Source organism: Neodiprion virginianus, chromosome 2 (genome assembly GCF_021901495.1).
Source record: "Neodiprion virginianus isolate iyNeoVirg1 chromosome 2, iyNeoVirg1.1, whole genome shotgun sequence".
In the NCBI taxonomy this organism is placed as follows: Eukaryota; Metazoa; Arthropoda; class Insecta; order Hymenoptera; family Diprionidae; genus Neodiprion; species Neodiprion virginianus.
Window position 1 is genome coordinate 22,480,041 of NC_060878.1, and position 22,114 is coordinate 22,502,154.

Consider the following 22,114-nt stretch of genomic DNA (forward strand, 5'->3'; position numbering starts at 1 on the left):
TATCAGGATATTTTCATTCATCTTCTAGTAACGATTTTTTAAATGTCACCGACATCTCCCCATAATCTTTAATTTTTTTTTACCGAAAATAACATCTTAATTATAAAGTGTTTCGTCCTGAAGCAACTGTTTTGTTGCTCTAATCTGAAAAACGTTTTATATTTAACACAAAGAATCTACGCGAAAAGATATATCTGAAAGTAGATTTTAAAAGGGTGTTCTTGGAATTTGAAGTTTTACCATTTAAATAACATTAGGGATGTATTAATATTTTTTTACAATTGCTACCATGCAACCGTATGACACAGATTTGATCCTGAAAGCATTTGTAGAGAATTCGCTACAAAAGTGTCATTTGAGATATGTTGTAAATTCAAAAGTTTACCCACAATTAAGGGATCGTCTCAGTGTAACCCTTCGACAAATCACTGATTTTCGCGATTTTTTTTTTATGTTGTAATAAACTAATCGGTCTGGTTTTATTTTTATAAATAAATACATTCATGCCGAATACAAAATGATTTTTTTTACGTTCATATATTTAGTATATAATAAATAAAGAAATTGTTGAAATGACATGTTAAAAAAAAAGGTCCTGTACGGTGTCCACGATTGCGGCCGTAATTTTGATCTGAAACAAAAATTTTAAAAAGATTATTAATCTGTAGGAAAGTCGCTATCGCGCTATGGAGGTTTTTTTTCGAAATTTGACAAAATGGCGGCGGTTTGAACAAAAAGTATCGAATTTGGCCCTTTTTTCGACAGTTTTTCGTAAAAAAAAAATTGGAAGATTTCAAAAAAAAAGCTTCCATAGTGCGATAGAGAATGACGTTGAGAATGTTCTCTCAAAATTAGAAATAGATATCTTCAAAACTCTTCCTTTGAGAGTGGACACCGTTTTGAAAAACACCATTCCGAGAAAAACGCGTTTAAAGATTGAAGTTAGAAAATTTTAGATAAATCGTTTACTTACGATCAATCAGCGATGCCAGATCTTGATTTTTTTCTTGGGGGTTTCACTCGTATGTCTATCCGTAGTGGATGTCAAAAACGAAGTGAAATGCTTGGACAGTTTATTCTGCAAGGTTATAGAACCTAAGCACCTTAGTACACGCGCAGGTAGAAAAACCGTTCCCTTTCTACAAGAAACGCTTTAGCGACCGTAATAATTTGAATTTCGATTTAAAAATTTGAGAGAATGTTGGGAACAGTGTATACTATACGATAATCCAAAAAAAAACAAACGATTTTTCGAAAATTTCACCCTGAGACAATCCCTTAAAGACTTTTTGCAATGAATTTTCACATCACATTGATTTGCAAGACTTACAACTTGCGAACCGTTGATACTACAGATTTCGCCACTGACACATTTTTGCAGACAATTGCCTATAAATTTCTAATATGAATTTTGTTGCAAGGTCCATAATTAGTCGCTAAAGATAATTAAACAGGAATTTCTAAATGAAATTAACTTTCCACCCAAGGCTTATGAAGACTTTTTTGAGAGAATTCAACTCTCCACAAAATACGGCCAATTAATGTGGTAGCAATTAAAAAAAAAATTTGACATGTTCCCCATATTATTCACATAGGAAAACATTGAACTCCGAGAACAGCGTTTCAAAATTGGATTCAAGAGATATCGCATCGTCAGGATTTTCGTTTTAGCGGAGTACAACAGTTTATTAGGTGCGAGGAAAAAAATGTTGGTTCGAAATGAAACATCGTGCTATGTTGTTATTTCAATTGTCCTAATCGTAAATTCGTAACTTCCCTGACAATTCGAGGGAAAATTATTTGAACATTGCCTGTTAAAATTAGCCTGGCCATAAAATTTGAATTTTGGCTAAAGTTGCGTATAAAATTTTTTCAATATTTTAAAACAGTTTGCACTCGAACACAGTGATTGAAGAATGGGGAAATTTCAACGACGATGAGATAAGATGAGGATTTGAAAATACTGGACAATAGAAGAATTAGTGAAATACTATACACATGATCAGAGATAAGATTCGAGTGAGTTATTTTTCAATATGCCGCAATTATACAGTTCATGAGAAAATTTCTAAAATTTCAAAGCATACCACAAGATACCGAAAAACAAAACGTGACAAATTATTTTCAGATTATTTGAAGAAAAGTCGGGTTATGCAAATAGATCCAATACATTGCATAAACTACAGGGGGTAACGAATGGAAGCCCGAAGATACAAGAACTTTATCATGATAAGAAGTAGTCTTAGCGTATTCAGTCGGTGTTAATAATATCAGCGTTTCTTGAAGACACGCTGAAGGATATGAACCGCGTCGCTCTTCCTTGTGCAGATTCTTTCTGCACGAGACGTGCGTGTTTTCACTTTCCTGGCAGGTATATAAGTCAGCCGTTGCTCTGGATTCAATACGTGATGCTATCACGTAAACTCTATGACCGTCGCGATTTACGACGCATTTGATCCGTGGCGTGTAATAGTTCTATAAAAAGTGCGAACCAGGTTGAAAGAATTCTAGAAATTAATCGAAAACTTACATATTGAACTACGTGGCACTAAAAATCCATCGCACTTGACCCAGATGCTTATAACATGGTTGCCACAATTTGAAACGATGATTTTTTCAGCCCTCGTCAAATCGATACCAACGTTCCTCACTTTACAATGAGTGAGCTAGCGTGACGCTATCGAGTCGATTCCGCCGTAGAAGAAAGCATCCTCGTAGTCATGAGTATAATCGGTGTAATTATGCATGCTAGACTTTAAACAGTTTCGCAGGCCAAACGGTACCTTAAACTACTATTCACCTTATTCCCATCGCCGATCGAGCCAACTTATACACAGTCATAGGGGGCATGCATAGTCGCTACGAGCCTCTGAATTGCACAAAGAGGGCTTTCTCCTTGGTACAAGGTCAATTTATCTTTGCGCTAACACGATCCTGAACCATTACCGAGTCTCTCTGAGTGCGCATCTCATCCACCATCCATTATAGACGTACATACATAAGTACGTTGAATTCTGAGGAGGAAAAAACCTCAATTCGGTCACTGATTCCAATACAAAGATTTTCGTTGTGTTCCGAGACATCTCAGGTTCAACGATATAATATATCCGGCAATTTCGACACTTTTCAGTCGATGTTGTTTTCGATGCTTAAACGTTGACATATATTATCTGCACTTTTACAAAACGAAGGAAACAAAAATCTGTCGCATCAATAGCGCTATTGGATTTATTATAAAAATATACCGGCTCACCTACTCTCTGAGCGCGGTGAAAAAACAGGAGCAACGCAAATTACTATGCTCCGGTACTAAAAGACGTAAAAGTTACGGATCAAACTAGGCTGCGCAGCAACGCGGTGAAAATTCTCCAGTTCACTCTCCAATAGCGCGTGTAACGAGGGGAAATTAAAAGTATATAAATGTCATTCATTCAAGTCAATTTTAACTTTAAGTTATCGGCGGTGCATCATGACACATGCGTAGATTGTCGTAAAAACACACAGTAATTAATAGCATCATTTCTGATTATCGTCTATCCTATTTTTGTTATCTCGGTATTTGATTTTGGGAAGTCTATAAGGTTGAAAATTGTATTTTTGAAAGAAGGAAATTACACCCTCGGTTGAGACTACTCGGTAGAGACTGACGTCAACAGAAAATGGCGTTAACAACAGTGAATAGGAAATTGAGAGCCTGGATAACTGTGGCACAGTCTATTAATTTCATTACCGTGGAGAGTTGGAATTTTTTTCATACAGCATGGTAATCAACAATTATTCATGCTTATCTTCGGGGTTTCACCAGTCGAAGGCTGCCTAAAAATAAACCTAATCGGCAACTCCCACTATCTTTATTTTCCTGTTATTAATGAGTGCGACTCATTGTAATATACAAATTTTATAAGGTAAAAGGCTTTAAAATAAAATATAAATTAAATCAATTGTCTTTTCTTCATTGTAACATTAATTCCTTGGGGATTTAAATACTAAAATTCTGAAATTTGACGCGCCAATAAAATTGATTCAAAAAGTGTTGAGCAAATTAATCGTGTAATAAAATTGGCAAAGCTGAACATCGCTTTTTTTACTACAATTTCAACCATTAATTTTTAAAGGAATAGCCTTTAGGAGACCTCGAAGGTTCCTAAATAAAGCATTCTTTTCGGAAAATCGTCAATAGTCTCCAAAAATCGTGGAACAGTGACGCCCACTGTCAGCAACGCTTATCAAGTAACAACATTTAGGAACTACAGATAAAAAAAAAAAACACGTATGCGTTGACATTACTGCAATTTTACCTCATCCACTGTTTGGAAATGTACTATACGTGAACTATCTGTATTAAAGTTGTTGAATAGCGTAACAGAAGCTAATGGCAACTTGCCAACATTGAATTTCACTCTGGAAAATACCGTTGCTTGAAGGAAAGACACTAGCAGGTTATTGACTGCTATAAGAATAGCAGAAAAGTATCGTTTTTTTTTTTTAAATAAAGTATACGTTAATAAAAAACATCTAATCACGTCTGAATTTACCACTGTTTTTTTTTTTTTAACCGCGGTCAAATAAAATTTAATAGTATTTAGCTAATGAGATAAGGATACAAAAATTGTCCTCATAAGAAGCGCGATTTCTGTTACTGCCGTCAAAAATATATTTCCATTGTCAATATGAATTCTACTAAAAACTTTCACCTTGATCTTTGCAGATTCAATGCAAAAAAAAAAACGAACCCCGGAACAATCTTATTCGAATTGGCTTTTAGTAAAATCGTCTGGTTTTTTTATATGTTGTACATCTTGGCATTCCCAACAAAAGTCTCCACGGACACGACCCTACCCTATGACTAGTTTCGGCACTAGAAAATTCTTCATCCTATATCCAGTATTCCTTTGTGCAAGACAAACTATTATTTGAAAAAAAAATTTATTTCTAATAAATAAAACTTAAGCACGTAATCGGACATGGTGACTTCAAGTCTGTGGACTCATCCCCTCCTTCAACCTCAATGATTTCACCTGTAGATGACGTTACCTGGTGGGATCTTGTGCAAGCAGGTGCTTTTGGTTCACCGATGGGAAAATTGAGACTAGAGAGAGATATACATATGTGTATACATACGAATGTATGTGTATATAAGGCACTCTCTAATCTTCATTTTCCCATCGGACAACCAAAAACGCCTATTTGCACCAGGTCTCACCAGGTAACCGCATCTACAGGTAAAATCATTGAAATTGGAGGAGGGGATGAGTCCATAAACTTGAAGTGGCCATGTCCGGTTACAGGCCTACGTTTTATTTATTAGCAATAATTTTTTTTTCCGTATAATATTTTGTCTAGCGCAAAGGAATACTGGATATAAGATGAATATTTTTCTAACGCGCAAACTAGTCATAGGGGAGGATAGTGCCCGTGGACACTTTTTTTCGGAATGCCAAGATCTACAACGTATAAAATATCCAGACGATTTCACTAAAATTCAATTCGCATAAGATTATTGTGGGGTTCTTTGTCATTTTCAAAAATATTGTACAGCATTGATAACGTTGCGCGGAATCGTAGGTACAAATTTTTTTTGTCGCAATGATTGATTGAGTAAGTATCTGTAATCAAATTGTGCCGTGTATCTTCCAATATGATATTCAGTATCAATATTTTATCAAGTAAAGTGCAGTGCTTTATTTCACTTACGGAAGAAAAAAAGAAATGATTTGAGCGGATAATTTCACCGACGAACTTGAGAGCCCACCTGAAAAGATATATGTACAATTGCGAAAAATACCAGCTTGTTTCGTTGAAATGTCATACGGATAGCTCAACATAGGGTTACTTCGGCTACATTTATACAATGCGAGGTACATTTTGCCGAAATCTATCTTTTCTCGACTAACCGAAAGTACGTTTTACCGATCGTCATTTGTCTCAGTGTTTACAATTGGCTGACTTCGCAATTTCTCCAATCTTGGGCCACGAGGCATGTGCCGATCGGAAAACTGTAGCCTGAATGATGCCAATTCAGACTGATTTACCTACCTTACGTTTAAAAGCTTATGGCACACTTTCACAAAATAGGCCATGTACCATAGGCCAAAATACATGAGCAAATACTTTTTTTCACAAATTACATGATCCTTATAACAAATTAATGATAGCTAGGTACATTCGTGCCTGAAATTGCACGTCGACACTAAAATTTGAGTGAGAGTTGTCTAATCAAAAACAGAATATTTCTATTTTTCATGTTTGAGATTTATTTCAGAAATCAGAGATTGAAAACGGGCGATGAGAAAAAATTAAAAATTTCTGCGGAGAGTTTTCACGAGTTGTATACTGTCACAGGGAAAATCTTTGGTAAAGGTAAAAAATGTCATGATCAAACCTTTGCTGAGGCACATATTTATAGTTGTGCGGGAGTGAAAGTTAGTCATGACGTTAAGAAATTTTTGCCGGGCAAAAATGCAGGCCCAACGAATGAAGATCCCGCATTCTCAGGGGCGAGATTTCCTAGACAGCGTCCCGTTTCCATTCTCGCAGGCTACAGCTCAAGATGAGTCCCCTCCTTCCTCGGCGGTGTCTGCTCATTGTCAGCGAAGCACTTTCCTCGTGGAGTGCGGGCCTCATAGACCAAAGATACGAACGACGAGGACTACTAGCAGACGAGACCAGAACTGGTCTAGTTCCTTGCCGATCGCTAGCGTCAAAGCGTCGTTGACAACGTCCGCAGATTTTCTGCGAGCAATTGGTCTTGACGCGAGAGAGTCAGTCGTTACACTAAAAATCGAAAGTGTGGTTGGCGTGTGGAGTCTGCTGTCACTTCCAGGTTCTCTTGTGAAGAACGCGACCATCCCGCCCCAGTTAATTGGTCCGAAAATTATATCCCGCCAACGAACCAGTGCTCGTTCTAGCATGCGTGAGACCAGAACCGACCCTTCCAGTCTGTGAGATTGGCTCTGTCTCCAAAAGGTGCCTATCGAACTCCGTCAAGGGCGATGAATTTACGCGCATTTGTAGCGACCGCTCATCTCGTCGCCCTCTTGCATAATGGACTGGGCATGATGAAACTGGATAAGCACGAGCACGAAAGTGAGTACACAGTTATGTAAAATTCTGTTTCTCTTGATTTGACTTTGACTCTCTTCAATTACACGGTTCCCGACTAGATTCCAATGCTTTTCAAATTTTGCACAAGCGTTTGTATACTTGGCACTCTTCATTATTTGAAAAATTAGTATACGTCGGTAGAGATCGAAGCACCCCTGTACCACTTGTGGGTATAACTTATTTCGATCATACGTACTGTCGTCAGTACGGCCAGAATTGGTACATCCATTCTATTCCACGTTCCCTTTTTCCGCGTCAGATTGGAATGAGGGATGAAGCGAATTGCCAATTCATCCAGGGATTAATCAAAACTCTTTGAGTTGCTTAGAATGCGGGCGAGTCGCTCCTACGCAGAGGCAGTCACGGGCTGCGAACGACTCGAGGACGGCTACCGCTACGCCATCCACCACGGGGCGAATCTTCAACGGGAAGCCGAGCAAGAGGGGCGCTTGGCCTTGGCAAGTTTCGCTCCAACTTCTTCACCCGAAAATGGGCTTCATCGGACACTGGTGCGGCGGAGTTCTCGTCGATCCGATGTGGGTGCTGACCGCAGCCCACTGCATCCACAAGTAAGATGAACATGACCCCGGTTCGTTTTGAGTAACATGTGCAAAACACTGGTCGGTTATGAATAAAACTTTGAGGGAATGATTTTGAAGATCAGAATTCGCAGTGAGTTTGGTTGTTTTGATTATCCGATACGAGGAATGAGTTTTGAATCTTTATTATCGGAAAATTCAACGATATTACAGGGTGGTAAACCTGACTTTGTTTGATACGAAATGCAAAGAAATTTCCTTTCGTTATTACTCTGAAAACTTATTTCCGTATTTAATGTCTCTGAAAACGTATAATATGATAGGTCTAAACGATTTCTTGAAAAGTGCAATGTAATGGTGCATGTTTTTTTTATGCATTGTCGCAATTGACAATTTGTGCAAATTCTATGAAATTGCCAAAAGTTACGAATATTCATGGAAAAAACTTCTCTGACAGACTACAACGACTATAAAATTGACCTACAAACTTATGTTGTACACAGTTGATTTACTTATATGTGATTTTTTTAAATCGCTGAAAACTTTCTGCGTACGTTGTTCGAGACACAGAATTCGTTAATGGTCACCTTGGAGCGCTTTGTCGGATCAGAAAATTCACGTCGAATTCACGAATTGGTAAAAGGGTCAACTCGATGCGAAATTTCAATTAAATCGCGAAATGCTCGGCAGGCTTTAGTTGCCGCTTCGTTTGTCGCGTCGACAGCTATTTCCTCGCGCTGTTTCCAAGGAATTGGAAGCAGCTCATAGAGGAGTGAAAAGTTTCTGAACTGCGACTTTGGTATTCGCTCTTCTTAACTCGATAACAAACGCGAAACTAAGTTCGTCAACGAGTATAAATGATGTGCACATATACGTATACGTATACATATACAAGTTCTCCCCTCGTAGATCGGAATCATATACGCAAAGGCACACCATGCAGACGCATGAAATCAGAGGATTATAAGACATTTTCAATGCTGTTAGTACACTCACTATCTGTTAATTAGGCAGAGAGAACTCTTCGTCTACTTCGATGACTCTCTCCTCGCGATGCCGTCTTGCCATCGGGTTATATTGCAGTTTTTTCCTTCCCACTCGTTCTCGTTCGAGTGAAAATGAAATGAAGAGATATTTCATTCTCTCTACGCGTAAATAGTTCACTCAACAGTCCGTTAACTCACAGCAATCAGCGATAACTAGGACAACACTTTTACCACGAACTAAGCACAGCTCTACGTGATTCACTTGCTGTACAGATTTCTAATAATTTCAATTTATTCGGTCCACAAAACGCTGCAGTCAATTCACGGATGAGCCGGCAGAAGGTAAAAAAAAAGTAGAGTAAAACAATGATATCTTGTGACCACGGAATTTTTCAAGTTACCTACGATTTTAGCAATAACATTGTCACATTCTCACTACAATTAAATACGTGATAAACTGACTCGCAAGTTAGTCAGTGATTAATCCTGCACGTATATTTTTCACAACTGATTAAGTCAAATCAATAATTTCGACATTTTCAAAATCTCGAAATCATTGTGTACTAGAATCATGATTTACAGAAATACAGAAAAACCGTCGTGGCTAAATAGGAATAGTAGCCTTATAATGTAACAACTCTATACAGGCCACTGTAACCATTGCAGGATTTTATGGGTTTGCAAAAAAAACTAAAAAAACCAGATCATAAAATGTGTCACTTGTGTGAATAAATTAAAACTTTTTGCCGTTCCACAATATTAAGCTCTATTAGTGAGAATAACTGAAACTTACGCTCATATTTCATTCTGTAGAAAATAGTAATTTATTTTTTGCGAACAAAATTAAAATTACGACAGATCATCGATGAAAATTCTCTATGTATGTTCTTCACAATATCTGAACCTATCCTGGTTGCATGAGTCAAAAAAAAATTATAATAATATCTGACAATCAGTGCTATGTAAAAAATGTCAACATGTGTTCTTTCGAATCCCCCCGTCTTGATTGGAATCTTAAAATTCAGTGTACCCAGAAGCATACATTACTAGTCTTTTATCTAAGAATTCTGTTAGGGTCCAGAAACTCAGAACTTTGATTATAATGTGTTATAGTTTTTCACAAAAGTATTTTGACAAAGCATCCTATAACCCTTACTGATCTGCATTACGACGACCCACGAGATCTTGTTGTTGGGCATAATACTGATTTATCGATTATCAGTGAAAAAACAATTTTCTTTGATTCCAGCGAACTCTTCAATTTGCCCGTTGGCGCCTTATGGACAGCGGTGGTTGGTGAATGGGAGCTGGACTCTAGGCGACGAGGATCTGCTCGGCTTCCGGTGGAAAGGGTCATCCAACACGAACGTTTCAACAACTACGTCCACGATATAGGTAAGTAAATAATCAGCCATGAGCCCATCACCTATAATTATACCATCCGTGTGCACAGTGAGAGAAATTCCTATAGTTGTGATTACGCTACAGTCCTTGACTATTTTCATTTTTAACCACTAATCCTGGGTAAAAAATAAAAATGAGTTTTGTAGCTGGAATCAGAGAATTCCGTATGCATGTCACTATTTTTGTTGATTTTGGTCACTCGTGGTAGATTTTCTTGTAAATATTGCGATGATTTGATTCTGGTGAACCAATAAATTGATGATAAGACCTTACTTGACTGAAAAGATGTAGTTAACTCAAACACGATAGATTTAATATTGCCACACAATCATAAGATGTGGTACATAGCGACAACTAGAGTCCCACCAAATGGCTGTACCACATATACCACATTTTCTTGTAATTCCAGCAATATGTAAGCCGTCACTGTAACGTGATACCCATTCAGCTATAATTTTATCGTAATGATAACAAATATACATTTTGTGCAATTTTTCTAAATTTACTTTGGTTATACAGCTCTCTTAAAGTTGGTCAGACCAGCCCCACTGTCATCCATGGTGCGGACAATCTGTCTGCCTGACAAGGACGTGAGGCTACAGGAGCAAGCTCACTGCGTTGCATCTGGCTGGGGTCGATCCGGTCCTTCACCAGCTCTTTCTACAGCTCTTCTGGAGGCCAGCGTCCCTCTGCTGGAGCTTGAAGACTGCGAAATAGCCTACGGACAGACCGTGCCAATCCGTGGTGGGCATCTTTGTGCTGGACATACCGATGGTTCGACTGGAAGTTGCGTGGTAATGGGGTTATTACTTACAATTAGCTCAGCTGTAAAAACTTGCCTATCTAAAATGAATAAGATCTTCACGAATTTGTACAGACTTTGAAGATTAGCAACAGTACAGTTGTTCGAATGTATTAAAAGTTAAATCAAACAAAGTGAGTAGCCCACGTAAATTATACGAGCTTGACTCATTAAGAGTTTGGTTCGCATCATGCAGCGTAAACTGACATTCTAGTGTGTCTGAAACTTGCTTTACCAATATTTAAATCCTCAAAGATGTGTAAGGTGTACAATCGAGCCATGGCAATTTCCAAACAAAAGAATTACGAAATGAAGACGGGACAAGTGCAACCGACAATGAGTTTAATCCATGTAAATGAGGTCAGGGTATTGTCTCCTACATACGAGGAAACAACAAAATAACAAATTTAAACGCAAGAGCTCAGTTATCAATACCTTTCAATACCTTTGAACATTCGTTCGAGCATCATCAACCATAGCCTTGATTGAAATTTAAAAAAATTTTTCTTAGCTCTTTGATCGAATGAAAAGACATGAGGATAAAATCAATACAGATGAGACGTAATAAACTAATGCTTCAATTTCGTGATGACAACAATTCATATCACGTGATTCGTATAAAATTAATTTACAAATAAAATGAGCTATTATTAATTGAAATTGAGTAATCTCTATGAATTTGGCACTAACAATAGGAGATCGATAGTTTAACCTGCCTCAGATCATTAGTTACTGTCACCTATTTCGGTCAATATCCACGATTTTCAATTTTTTCCTGCACCAAAGGAATAGTTTTGTAGTCAAACTTCTCAGAACTTCGTTTAATCTTGATTTTAAATATCGATTGTTACTACCTGAATTTGTATAGAACTTTTATTTTACTGAACTCTACACCTGATACATCGTTAATGGCCAATCTCTCAGCAGGATCACAAAGCATTATGTATAGTGATCGATTTATTCGTACATTTATTACTATACAAGCGACTATGCATTGCCTTTACACCCGTGACTGCACTTCCTTCGCTGCACTGAAGGGGAAAGCTATATCGAATCAATTATTTCCGCTAGCGTTGATCAATTACACTTCGGACATGGTTAATCGAATCAGAACAGATTTCCTTTCTGGACGGTCTCTTGTGTTTTCACTCGAATGTTTATGTACACTAAGTTACAACCGACCATAAATATGTTACGAGCAAGTACTAATCGGCAACACGATTTCCTCTGCTACTGAAATCGATAATAGATTCAATATGATTGCCCAGTATACATAGCACACATAAATCGCTGGTATATATGAGGCATTTCACACCAAACCGACCTACGTATGACCCTTACCATTAGCGATTCCTTAAATTTTGAAATATGAGACAGAGTGTACAAGAAAATCATCTTTTACTGAGCTTCAGAATTTTTGGATCACGCCTTCGATTTTTACTGCTCCCAAAAACACAGCAACTCAATTTTCGAATTACTAGCCCGAATCGATTGGCTATAAATTTTTCTCATGAACCCTTTGTTAATAAACGAAAATTTTGAGACTAAGATGAAGGCGGTCAAGCTTTTGGTTTAGAAACTACAGGCGACACAAATAATCGCAAAATGAGAAAGGTCGAATTAAATATAAATTAAAAAAAATACAAATTCATATTTAATTAGACTTTTTTCGCTTTTGGAGTTTTAGTATAGATGCTACAGGTGAACAAAGTAATTGAATATTCGACCGTGCAACTTTTACTTTCAAGGACTTATCTTCGTGAAATACACTCCAAGTATCTGTAGCAGAACTTGAAATGACGCATTAGGCTTTGAAAACATCGTTGTCACTATTTAAATTATAAATTTAAACTGTGAGTTAGCGTTAAGTTATTTACGAGTGCATGCGATAATCAATCACAATATCTCAAAAACCTGTAAAAATCTGACGAGGTATTTATCCGCCATTTTTCAGGGTGATTCAGGAGGTCCGCTACAGTGTCGGCGCGCAAACGGCGACTGGGAATTAGCCGGTGTCACGTCATTTGGCTCGGGGTGTGCGCAGCCTGGTTACCCGGATGTCTACACCCGTGTGAAGCACTATGTAACATGGATTAGAGACACCATTCGAGCTGACAGAAACTCGTGAAATCACGAATAGGTACTGTCGATACATTTCTCAACACAAACGTTCGCACTTCCTTATATGCGCCATTGCAGACGCAATGTTAGAGTTGATTTGTGGCATTGGGGTGGAGTGCAGTGTCAATTGAGGGAATCGAATGGTTCAGTTCCTGATTATGCTTTGGATGGCTTGATTTGATACTTATTAACTTGTACAATCAGTAAAGTAAGGTCGATGAGTTTCGAGGATGGATCGACCCTCTTGCGAAGTAAAAAAAAGACGAATCCTGATCATCATTAGCAACTTAATGATATTTGAGTACCTGAATGCAAGAACACCCAAAGTAGATTAGTAGTTCAATATAGCACCGAAATATTTGTCTAACGGACAATGCGAGTGACTTTCAGATGGACAAAACTATTTCAATGTATCTGTCGATCTTGAACAAACGCTTGAGGTGCGATTGTGTATTTCTTGCACCTACCAGATATGCGGCACTGTTCCACGTGGAACAAATTACCTGCAAGAGTATCTAGTTCAGTTATGATTTCAACTTCGATAAACTAAAGCTTGAGATCAACTACGTTTTCATAAGCAGCGGGTGAAACCTGCACAACAAATTTATCGAGTGAAATCACCGAGCCGCTCATTGTGATAAATAGTTCCTTGTAGATGTAAGAAGCATGCATTGTCCATTAATGAGTATTGTGAAGTTTTTGTAGCGAAATAAAATGAGTAAAAAGCCGCGATGACGGTACTATTTCAAATTGATGGTAATTATATTGCTGGAAATTTATCTCATTACCAATGTATTTTGTGTTAAATGACGAAGTTGTGAATTTGAGAAATGCTCAAATTAATATACTGAAAAAGTTGACCGTCCAAGTCGTGAAAGTATTACCTCCGTCAATATAAAATGTGATGCTATTTTCGCAATCACAATTTACTCCTTCACTAGGTTCTTGTGGCTTAGAGGTGACTGAAAAACAGGAACCAAGACAAAGTTTTATCTGCAGTTTCTCATTCTTGATTTGAAATTTCATTTTTTTTTCTTCTTATCGCAGAGTCAATATGACAATGAACGCTGAAGTCGACTTATACGATAAGTTCAGTTGATTTGTCCTTACACGCAAATCGCAATTAATCTTGCTTGCGGAAATGAAAGCGCATATGTTGACTCGTTCGGGAGGGGGGGGGATCTCTCCGCGTTATTGTGGATCTACTCATTACTTAACCCCGACATTGTATTTCTGTGCAAACAACCACGTGGCCAGAATCCATAAGTGAGAAGATATGTGGGTAAACAATACGAACCGATAACGGAAAGTGATTTGCTTTTGGCACCGAATTCGTCGGAAGATTGGCCAGACTCGATCAAAGGTACATCGTAGACTTTTGCCTTTTGGCCACGGAAGATATATTTGTAGTTCATGGTGCTTGTAGTGTGAAATCTTTCTTTCCAGTAACCAGATATTTGAAATTGAGCTCAGCTTTGCTCTGTTACGTGAGAAAGCTCTGACCCGTGTTTGACGGCATGTTATTGGAGTAACAAAGTTCCATCCATTTCATACTACAAGGCTTCGTCTTACAAGGCCGCGGAGACTCGGTGGCAAAAGGCTCTCGCTCAAATTTTAGCGCCCCGAGTTTCAGGTTTTGTCAAACTGCCAATCACCCCGGTACAGATGGCGAGAAGGGACGCTATCAACTCCTGGGGCAAGGCGAGGTTGTCTCCGATTGCTTATTCATGAAAATTCGAACGGACGGTACGACGTACGACGCTACTTTGAAAGAAAGCCCATTTCCTCGAGCACCTTCGGTCTGACTATAGGTATAACGGCTGTCTCACGGCGCTCTATCAGAATCAATTTCAAAGCCTATCTCAACTCGTATCATTGTACAAATCTGAACATCTGCATGTCTGCATTTGCATAACATGCTCCATTCTACTATACCCACCCTGCTTCTCTCGCCGTTACGCAACGATTCGATGCACGTGGCAAGGCTCTCACGCTGCAAGGGTGGATGTGGCGCGATGCATGCACCGATAAATATGAGCTTGTTATAAATGTATCCAGGCTTCATGGATCCCTTAACTTGACATGTGGTGAAATTATAGAGATATCGATTTCTCATTGCAATTGGCACGCGCACGGAACGCCACGTTGTCTCGCAAGCTTCGATGTACTATGTTATTAATACGTCGTCTCACGGAGAGCCTACGGATGTATTCTCTATGATTACACCATGCAGTAATAGACGCAGTATAGTCAGATCACTTAGACGGGAGAGTCGGCCGTCTCTGGCTTTTACCCGCAACACCTGCACACACTGTATAACACATTAAAGTACGTACTATTAAACTTGTACTACAGGGAGGTGCGTGTTTTTGCTTCAATAAGAATCTCTGGATTCACACAGATCGAATATGCTGAAAAAAGTTTTGGGTAATAAAATATGGTATAATAGGAATGAAAGAGGTGAGAAGGACTTTCTAATTTCCTTCACAAAACTTCTTGCAAAATGCTACTCACGCCCCTTTCCGTAAGACAATAATATTTTCATACGTATACGTACAAACATAAGTGTAGTTTTAGCTTTTCTCTTCACATACATGTGACTACGGGATAAACCTGCGTTGTTTGTGATGGATGGATCTGACCATTATCATTCTAGGGGAAAAGTGGAGTCAGTTTTAGTAAAATTGGACCAGTGAATTCGAGGAAAATAAAGTTTCACTATTGATATTACAGTCATAAACTTCAGCGATCTACGATACTATTTTTAAATTATGCATACAACCGATATCCTTATAATTGGAGCTCCAGTTGCACCAATATAACACGACAAAAAGATAACAGTTTACTGCTGAGCAATAGTTGCGTCGTTATTACCAATATATTACCTTCAAAACCCTCGCTCGCTATAGCTCGCTCGGAGTCGGTATGCCGAGTATGGCTGATTGTTGTACTCATTCGATCGCTACGTTCGCTCACTCGATTGGATTAGCCTTGCTATCAGTGGTTTACCGGATATTCGTAAAATGGTACAATATAACTGTCTACCTGATAATTGTGCTCGGATGGATCGTAGTGTTTTTTTTTTTTTTTTTTTTTGTGGAAACTCTTTAAGGACTACCAAGACGCACCAAAAATTGAAATTAACAAAGTCGTACAGTGAGGATGTAGATTTTCTGAACGTCGATTATCCTAATCGTTAATTATCGAAATGAATGAAATAACATTAATAATTTTTGGCGGTTACACTCGTATGCAATTACCGTAGTAGATCATTTTCTCAATTTTCATCAGGACCAAAAGATCGTATCTACCAGCACATACGACCTTTTACCTTTAGTCGATTAATTTATACTTCAGCCTAGAAGTGAAAAAAATACATTTTTGGCAGATACGACCTTGTGGAATTAGTCGACGTAGGATTTGATGGTTGAATCAGTAGCAGAAGGTCATATCTATCAGTCCAAACGACCTTTGTCTCAGGATTAAACTGTTATTCAACTTCGCCGTTTCTCATCCTTGTTTCACGTTTTGAGCCGACATACGATCAAAAAAAATATACGCACTTTTGCCTTTTTCAACATCAAAACGTGGTAAGATGGCGCTCATGACCTTACGCCAGTAGACATACAATATAGAGTAATACGTAATTATCCATCGCAAATATTATTCGCGTTTATTTTCCGATTGAAGGCTGTTTTTCAGATAAAACAATCGTATAAGTAATCATGAATTGAGCAGAAACTAATGGAAGGAAGAAATTGCTAAAATTATGCAGGAAAATAGACTTATGTGCGCAACCTACGCTGCGCTAGTCCACGACGTCAAAATCCTCGACGTAAAGAACCTGCAGTGTCAAACCTACTGAGCGCTAATCCTGGACGTTCAGAGTACGACGTCGAGGACGCGAAGCGTCGAAACTACGGAGGGTTTAGTCCTCGATATCGAGATACGCCACGTACAGAACCTGGAGCGTGAGTCGTGGACGTGAAGATCCATCGGGTACAGGACCTGGAGTGCCGAACCTACGGAGCGCTAGTTCTGGACATCGAGGTCCACCACGCAGTGGACCTGAAGCGTTAGTCCTGGACGTCGAGATCCACCTTGTAGAGAACCTGAAGTGCCAAAACTTCGAAGCACTTGTGCTGGACGAGTACCTCCAGTAGGATGTAGTAACATAGAGGATCTGAAGCGCTAGTCCTGGAAAATGAGATCCATCAGGTAGAGAACATGGAGCACCAGATCCAAGAGGTTGAGGACCTGGTGCTCGAAATTTGCGCTTCTCTCTACTGTACGTTTATTTCCGGACTGAGGAATTTGGTCAACTGATTTTCATTGTCGATGATTATCGATCGTTGACGTTAGAAGAGGAAAAATTTTCGGTAACGTCAAAATTCAATTTCTGGACCTCCGGACATCCGAAATTTTCGCCTTTGAACATCCGGTGCATTAAATATGTGACATGGCGTTTATTGTAATTATTCCTTTGTTGAATTTGTTATGTACAAATGTTCCAAAAAAGGGGTTGTCCGAACTATTTTGAAAGAAATCCAAAAAATTTCATTTGGTACATTTCCATGCATGAAAATGTGAGGAAATATATGAACACAGTATTACTAAAGCGGCAGTATAATGCCGTCACACAAGCACTGAAAATCTAATAAACAACCTAAATTGGTAAATTCAACCAGGATGTAGGTGATTAGCAGAAATAATTTAATTATCAAAATATTCAACACAAGTGACCACGGGTGCTGACTCTCTCTCTCTCTCTCTCTCTCTCTCTCTCTCTCTCTCTCTCTCTCTCTCTCTCTCTCTCTCTCTCTCTCTCTCTCTCTCTCTCTCTCTCTCTCTCTCTCTCTCTCTCTCTCTCTCTCTCTCTCTCTCTCTCTCTCTCTCTCTCTCTCTCTCTCTCTCTCTCTCTCTCTCTCTCTCTCTCTCTCTCTCTCTATCTATGTATCTCTCGGGTGCCATGCCAACTTCTGATTACTAATTACATTATACGATTAGTCTGCATATCATGATATCACACACCTGTTACCAACCAGGAGCTCGCATAGATATCAACAACAGTACAAATACGGTACAGCTTAAGCTTGTGCGCATAAAAAAGAACGCAGATTAGCCGCTCGCTTACGCTGGGCTATTTTAATCTCGCTTCGTTGGTTGAGTGGATGATAATTCGTTTCAGCTTCATTTAACTGTTATGTTTGCTATTTGAGGAAATGGATCTCATCGTACAAACACCATGGGCGCAAGTAGGTACACAAGCGTTGTCATCCTCCAGAGTGCGGAAGCGCAGTTTGGGCCGTGACATTGCCGATTATTTGAATTTTTACATCAGACTAATGAAAAGTTCAGGGTGCTAAATTTTGTGATGGAACGAAATGAAAACAAGAATTGTTGAAGATGTACTAAATACCTGCAGGGTATGCACCGTTCAAATGGACAAGGCTGTAAGTTTTGCATGAGGCTGGAAGAAAGGTTTACATTTCAAGGAAATGGAATAGGGCTTATGACGGACGCGGGAATTTAAAAACTCGGGACAATAGCGTATGGGTAGGTAGAAAGAAATAAAATAGAATTGAGTTGGTAAACAAATGGGGGGATGAAGAGACAGCTATTAATGACAGCAAAGAAGCCATTGACACTGTCGAAGTCACCATATAAAGTGGTATCGTCGACATTAATACATTAATACTGTTTAATAATGCAATCTCAATGTTCGATCATTGTAAATTTATGCCTCGTACTGCATCTCAAGATTTCTTTTTAAATTTCCAGCCATCTACAGATTTGTGGTGAGAAATCCTTGCTATGAATCATAAACATCGGAGTCCCTGCAGAAACAATCAAGAATTTAATTCAAATTATACGTTGTGCCGGTTTGATGTAAAAAGCAGCGCGGAAAAAAGTTGACACATTATAACATCATTGACTTTGTTGATAATAATGGAGTAATTAGTTTTAAAACAGTAATACATTTACGATAAAATGACACTAATTGAGAATAATATAAGAATTAAAAGGTGACTTTGTGAAAATTCGGAATATTGATTTAAGAGTTGTATGAAATTTTTGAAACAAGCACTCCATGTAACCACGTATTATGGTTAAGAAGTTTCTTTACGCTTTACTTGTTTGTAAACGAATTTTCGAAATAGCTCAAAATAGTAGAAATAATTTTTCTTACACAAAGTGAGTTGACAAAAGTTCATCAGAAATTTCAAATTATTTTGAGCTCAGAAACCAACTCCTGCAACCCCCTTTGTGACAGGAATTTAGTTATTATAAACCGATCTCAAAAATGATAGCCACGCACAGGCATCCAGCCCTAAATGGTATAGTGAAATGCAAACGGGAAAATATTGTGAAACACGTATTTCATTTCAGTAAATGGCATAATTTTTACTACAACGCCATTAATCAGTTCAGTGTTATAATTGTAACGATTTCTGATATCTCAACTATGCCTCGTAATATCTCCGCATGACGATTTTGGAGCTACAAAAATAGGACAGAATTTTGAACATAGTACGGTTGTGCTATATATGTTGTTTTGCATCTAATGCTATCTACAAGACGAAGATCAAAGATTCAATCGCCGCGTACAGTAGTTTGACAAATATACTCACAACAATTTGTAAAGTAGTTTCATAAGTACTTTGCCTTTACATTCTGTACGCTGATATTTGAAGAATTGTATTTCACAGTTTCATGAAATCAATCTCACGCAGTTGCAGTAGTTATTGCATGAAATGCGGCTGACCCGCAAGAATATTGGTTCGGACGTTGCATATACCGCGCATTTCAATTTAATTAGCACTCCGGCGGTACGGCCGTATTTTATTTTAAGCTCTTGGCTAGTATTCGGTGCGTAATCCTCACCATTACTTGATTGAAGAACTCAACCAGCTCCGAGAAATTGAGTAGACCACTCATACATGCATATGGCTCGAAGCCCGGAGGGAGGATTCCTCGCTAGTTGCGTAATCAAATTGTATGTCACTACATTTGTGTTCATGTTTTGCAATTCCAATAATGACGTGTTCGGCATCACTTACCTCGTTTAAGTAAATGCGAATCTCAAGCGATTCTCTTGTTTTCTATTGAACACTTAAAGACGAGAAGTAGGTTTACCCGATTTGACATCCTACTGCTGAAATCAGTCTTAATATGTAACTATATTTAACGTGAAATAACTTTCAAAGATTTGAGAATTCGCCGACATCGAGGAAAATATCGTTTTCCAGATATCGTACGTATTTCGAAAGCTGTTTCAAACTGGCGCAGAATCAATGCGATCATCGTTACATTTCTAATTTTACCATAATTTTTTGACATTTGTTGACAATAAGGTACTATTTTACGTCGAACGGAATGACAGCTAAACAACTGAAGTACGATTCCATCATTGTCATAGCGAATTTCAAAACTGCACGCAGAACAGTGGTCTCTTGATTCTCGGCAGATATTTTGGTTGGAAAAAAAGATAATAACGAAATATATGTCATGGAATAGAAATGAAAATACGATAAGGAGTGTGCATACCGCAACATGTTGTGCGTGAAGTAACTGGCACAATTAATCAACGACACCTGCCAGGTACAGAAACGAAAACATTTACGTATTCGTATAATAATTTCATAAAGATCTCGCTCTTTGCGCATCGTATCAATTACGTGAGTAGAACAGTAGAAAATTTGTAAGTTTTATTATTAGTAGCAGTGTGCGGCAATAATATACGTGTCGTACGGGTGTTTCACCCTTCCAGCGTATCTATTATCCGTACTCATTTAATTAACACGCATTATAGGTAGGTCCAAACGAATCACGCATGTGCACGCCTCCCGACGTAGAGTTGTTCGCCATTTGGCCATCGCTTTTTAGGGCGCCCTAGTGCCGCTAGACTTGCGCATTGAACTCGAAAGGGCGTACAACTATTTGGTTCTTAGCACCTGGGAGCTTCAGTTTCAATTAATTGTAAGTTATAGAATATGCTAAAGCTGCGTAAAATCACATCAATTTTATTTGTTTGAACGTTTAAAAGCGACGTCCGAATTTATTGCAGATAATCCGCACTCCGTGGTCGAAAAAATTTGGTGTTCCAGTCATTGCGATGTCACAGATCGAAATATCTTCGAAAGAAGATCAAAGCGTCGCCAGTGTTTAAAAGTATCCTTACCATTCATTACCTTCAGTTGATAATTGTTCAAACTCGAACAATATTTGTTTCGAGATATTGCTCAAGCAACACTTTCATTCTGCATTCTGCACTGACAAAGGCCATAGGAGACATCCTTTACTGACGATATGTTTTCGTCTCGAAATTTTCAGTGATCAGGCTCTTGTCGAACATGAAATTGTAACTCGTCTAGTTTTGGTAAACGTGGAATACCGCTCAATAAGGGATAAGAGCTATGAAGCCATTGGAAAGCAGAAACATGATATTAAGCGTATGTCAACGGTCATCGTATCGATTTTGTAACACTGTACGAGTTCATGGTGTAGAAATTTCACAGTTTTCAATCTCGATTTCAATCTATAAGCTTTCAACTGATCACCGTTAATTGATGATGAGCTATCGGGTTAGAGAAACAAATAGCCTTTTTCAAATTCATCCACATTATTATTCATCCAGTTTCCGCAGTATAAATAGAAGTGAGAATTAGAATTCTGTCCAAAACCTGAATACATAAGCCCAGATAATCAAGAAAAATGTTGTCATCTTCGGACATCTTCAATACGTCTTGAAGATGTCTTATGCGCCGATCTAGTTCAAAACAACTTCAGGACGTTGATATCTAAATAAAAATGAGGTCGTATATACGCGCATGCTGTGGTAATATCAAGGAACATGGCTTCCAAAAACGAGACAGGAGCTGGATGTTATCCTCAATTCCGACTAATGTCAGCAAACAATATGCTGCATCCTAGTAACAATGATAGTTGTCAAAGTTTTTTCTCTCTTTGATACATTCCTTTTATTAGTTTGAATTTATACCACCAGTAGATAGATTACTCAATGGTCAGAGCAAAACTGGTGCTAATGACTCACCCATCTATAAGTTACTGCCGTACACGTAGCGCAGACTTAAGATCACTGAAAGCTGTCACATAACATGGTGAAGAAATGACGTTATATGAATGTTAAAATAAAA

At 38.3% G+C, this 22,114-nt stretch overlaps 1 protein-coding gene and 1 long non-coding RNA gene across 2 annotated transcripts; both read left to right on the top strand.

The window, feature by feature from the left end:
* The first annotated feature begins 6,489 nt into the window (after positions 1–6,489).
* Positions 6,490–13,688, top strand: LOC124299383 (chymotrypsin-like elastase family member 2A). Its single transcript, XM_046752585.1, has 5 exons — positions 6,490–7,086; positions 7,433–7,673; positions 9,879–10,024; positions 10,553–10,827; positions 12,790–13,688. Exons 1-5 carry the CDS (start codon positions 6,993–6,995, stop codon positions 12,961–12,963), a joined length of 930 nt encoding a protein of 309 aa, XP_046608541.1. The 5' UTR covers positions 6,490–6,992; the 3' UTR covers positions 12,964–13,688.
* A 7,178-nt stretch (positions 13,689–20,866) lies between these two features.
* LOC124299384 (uncharacterized) lies at positions 20,867–22,048 on the top strand. Its single transcript, XR_006906985.1, has 2 exons — positions 20,867–20,936; positions 21,025–22,048. It is a non-coding gene; the product is annotated as an uncharacterized LOC124299384 (long non-coding RNA).
* The last annotated feature ends 66 nt before the right edge of the window (positions 22,049–22,114 follow it).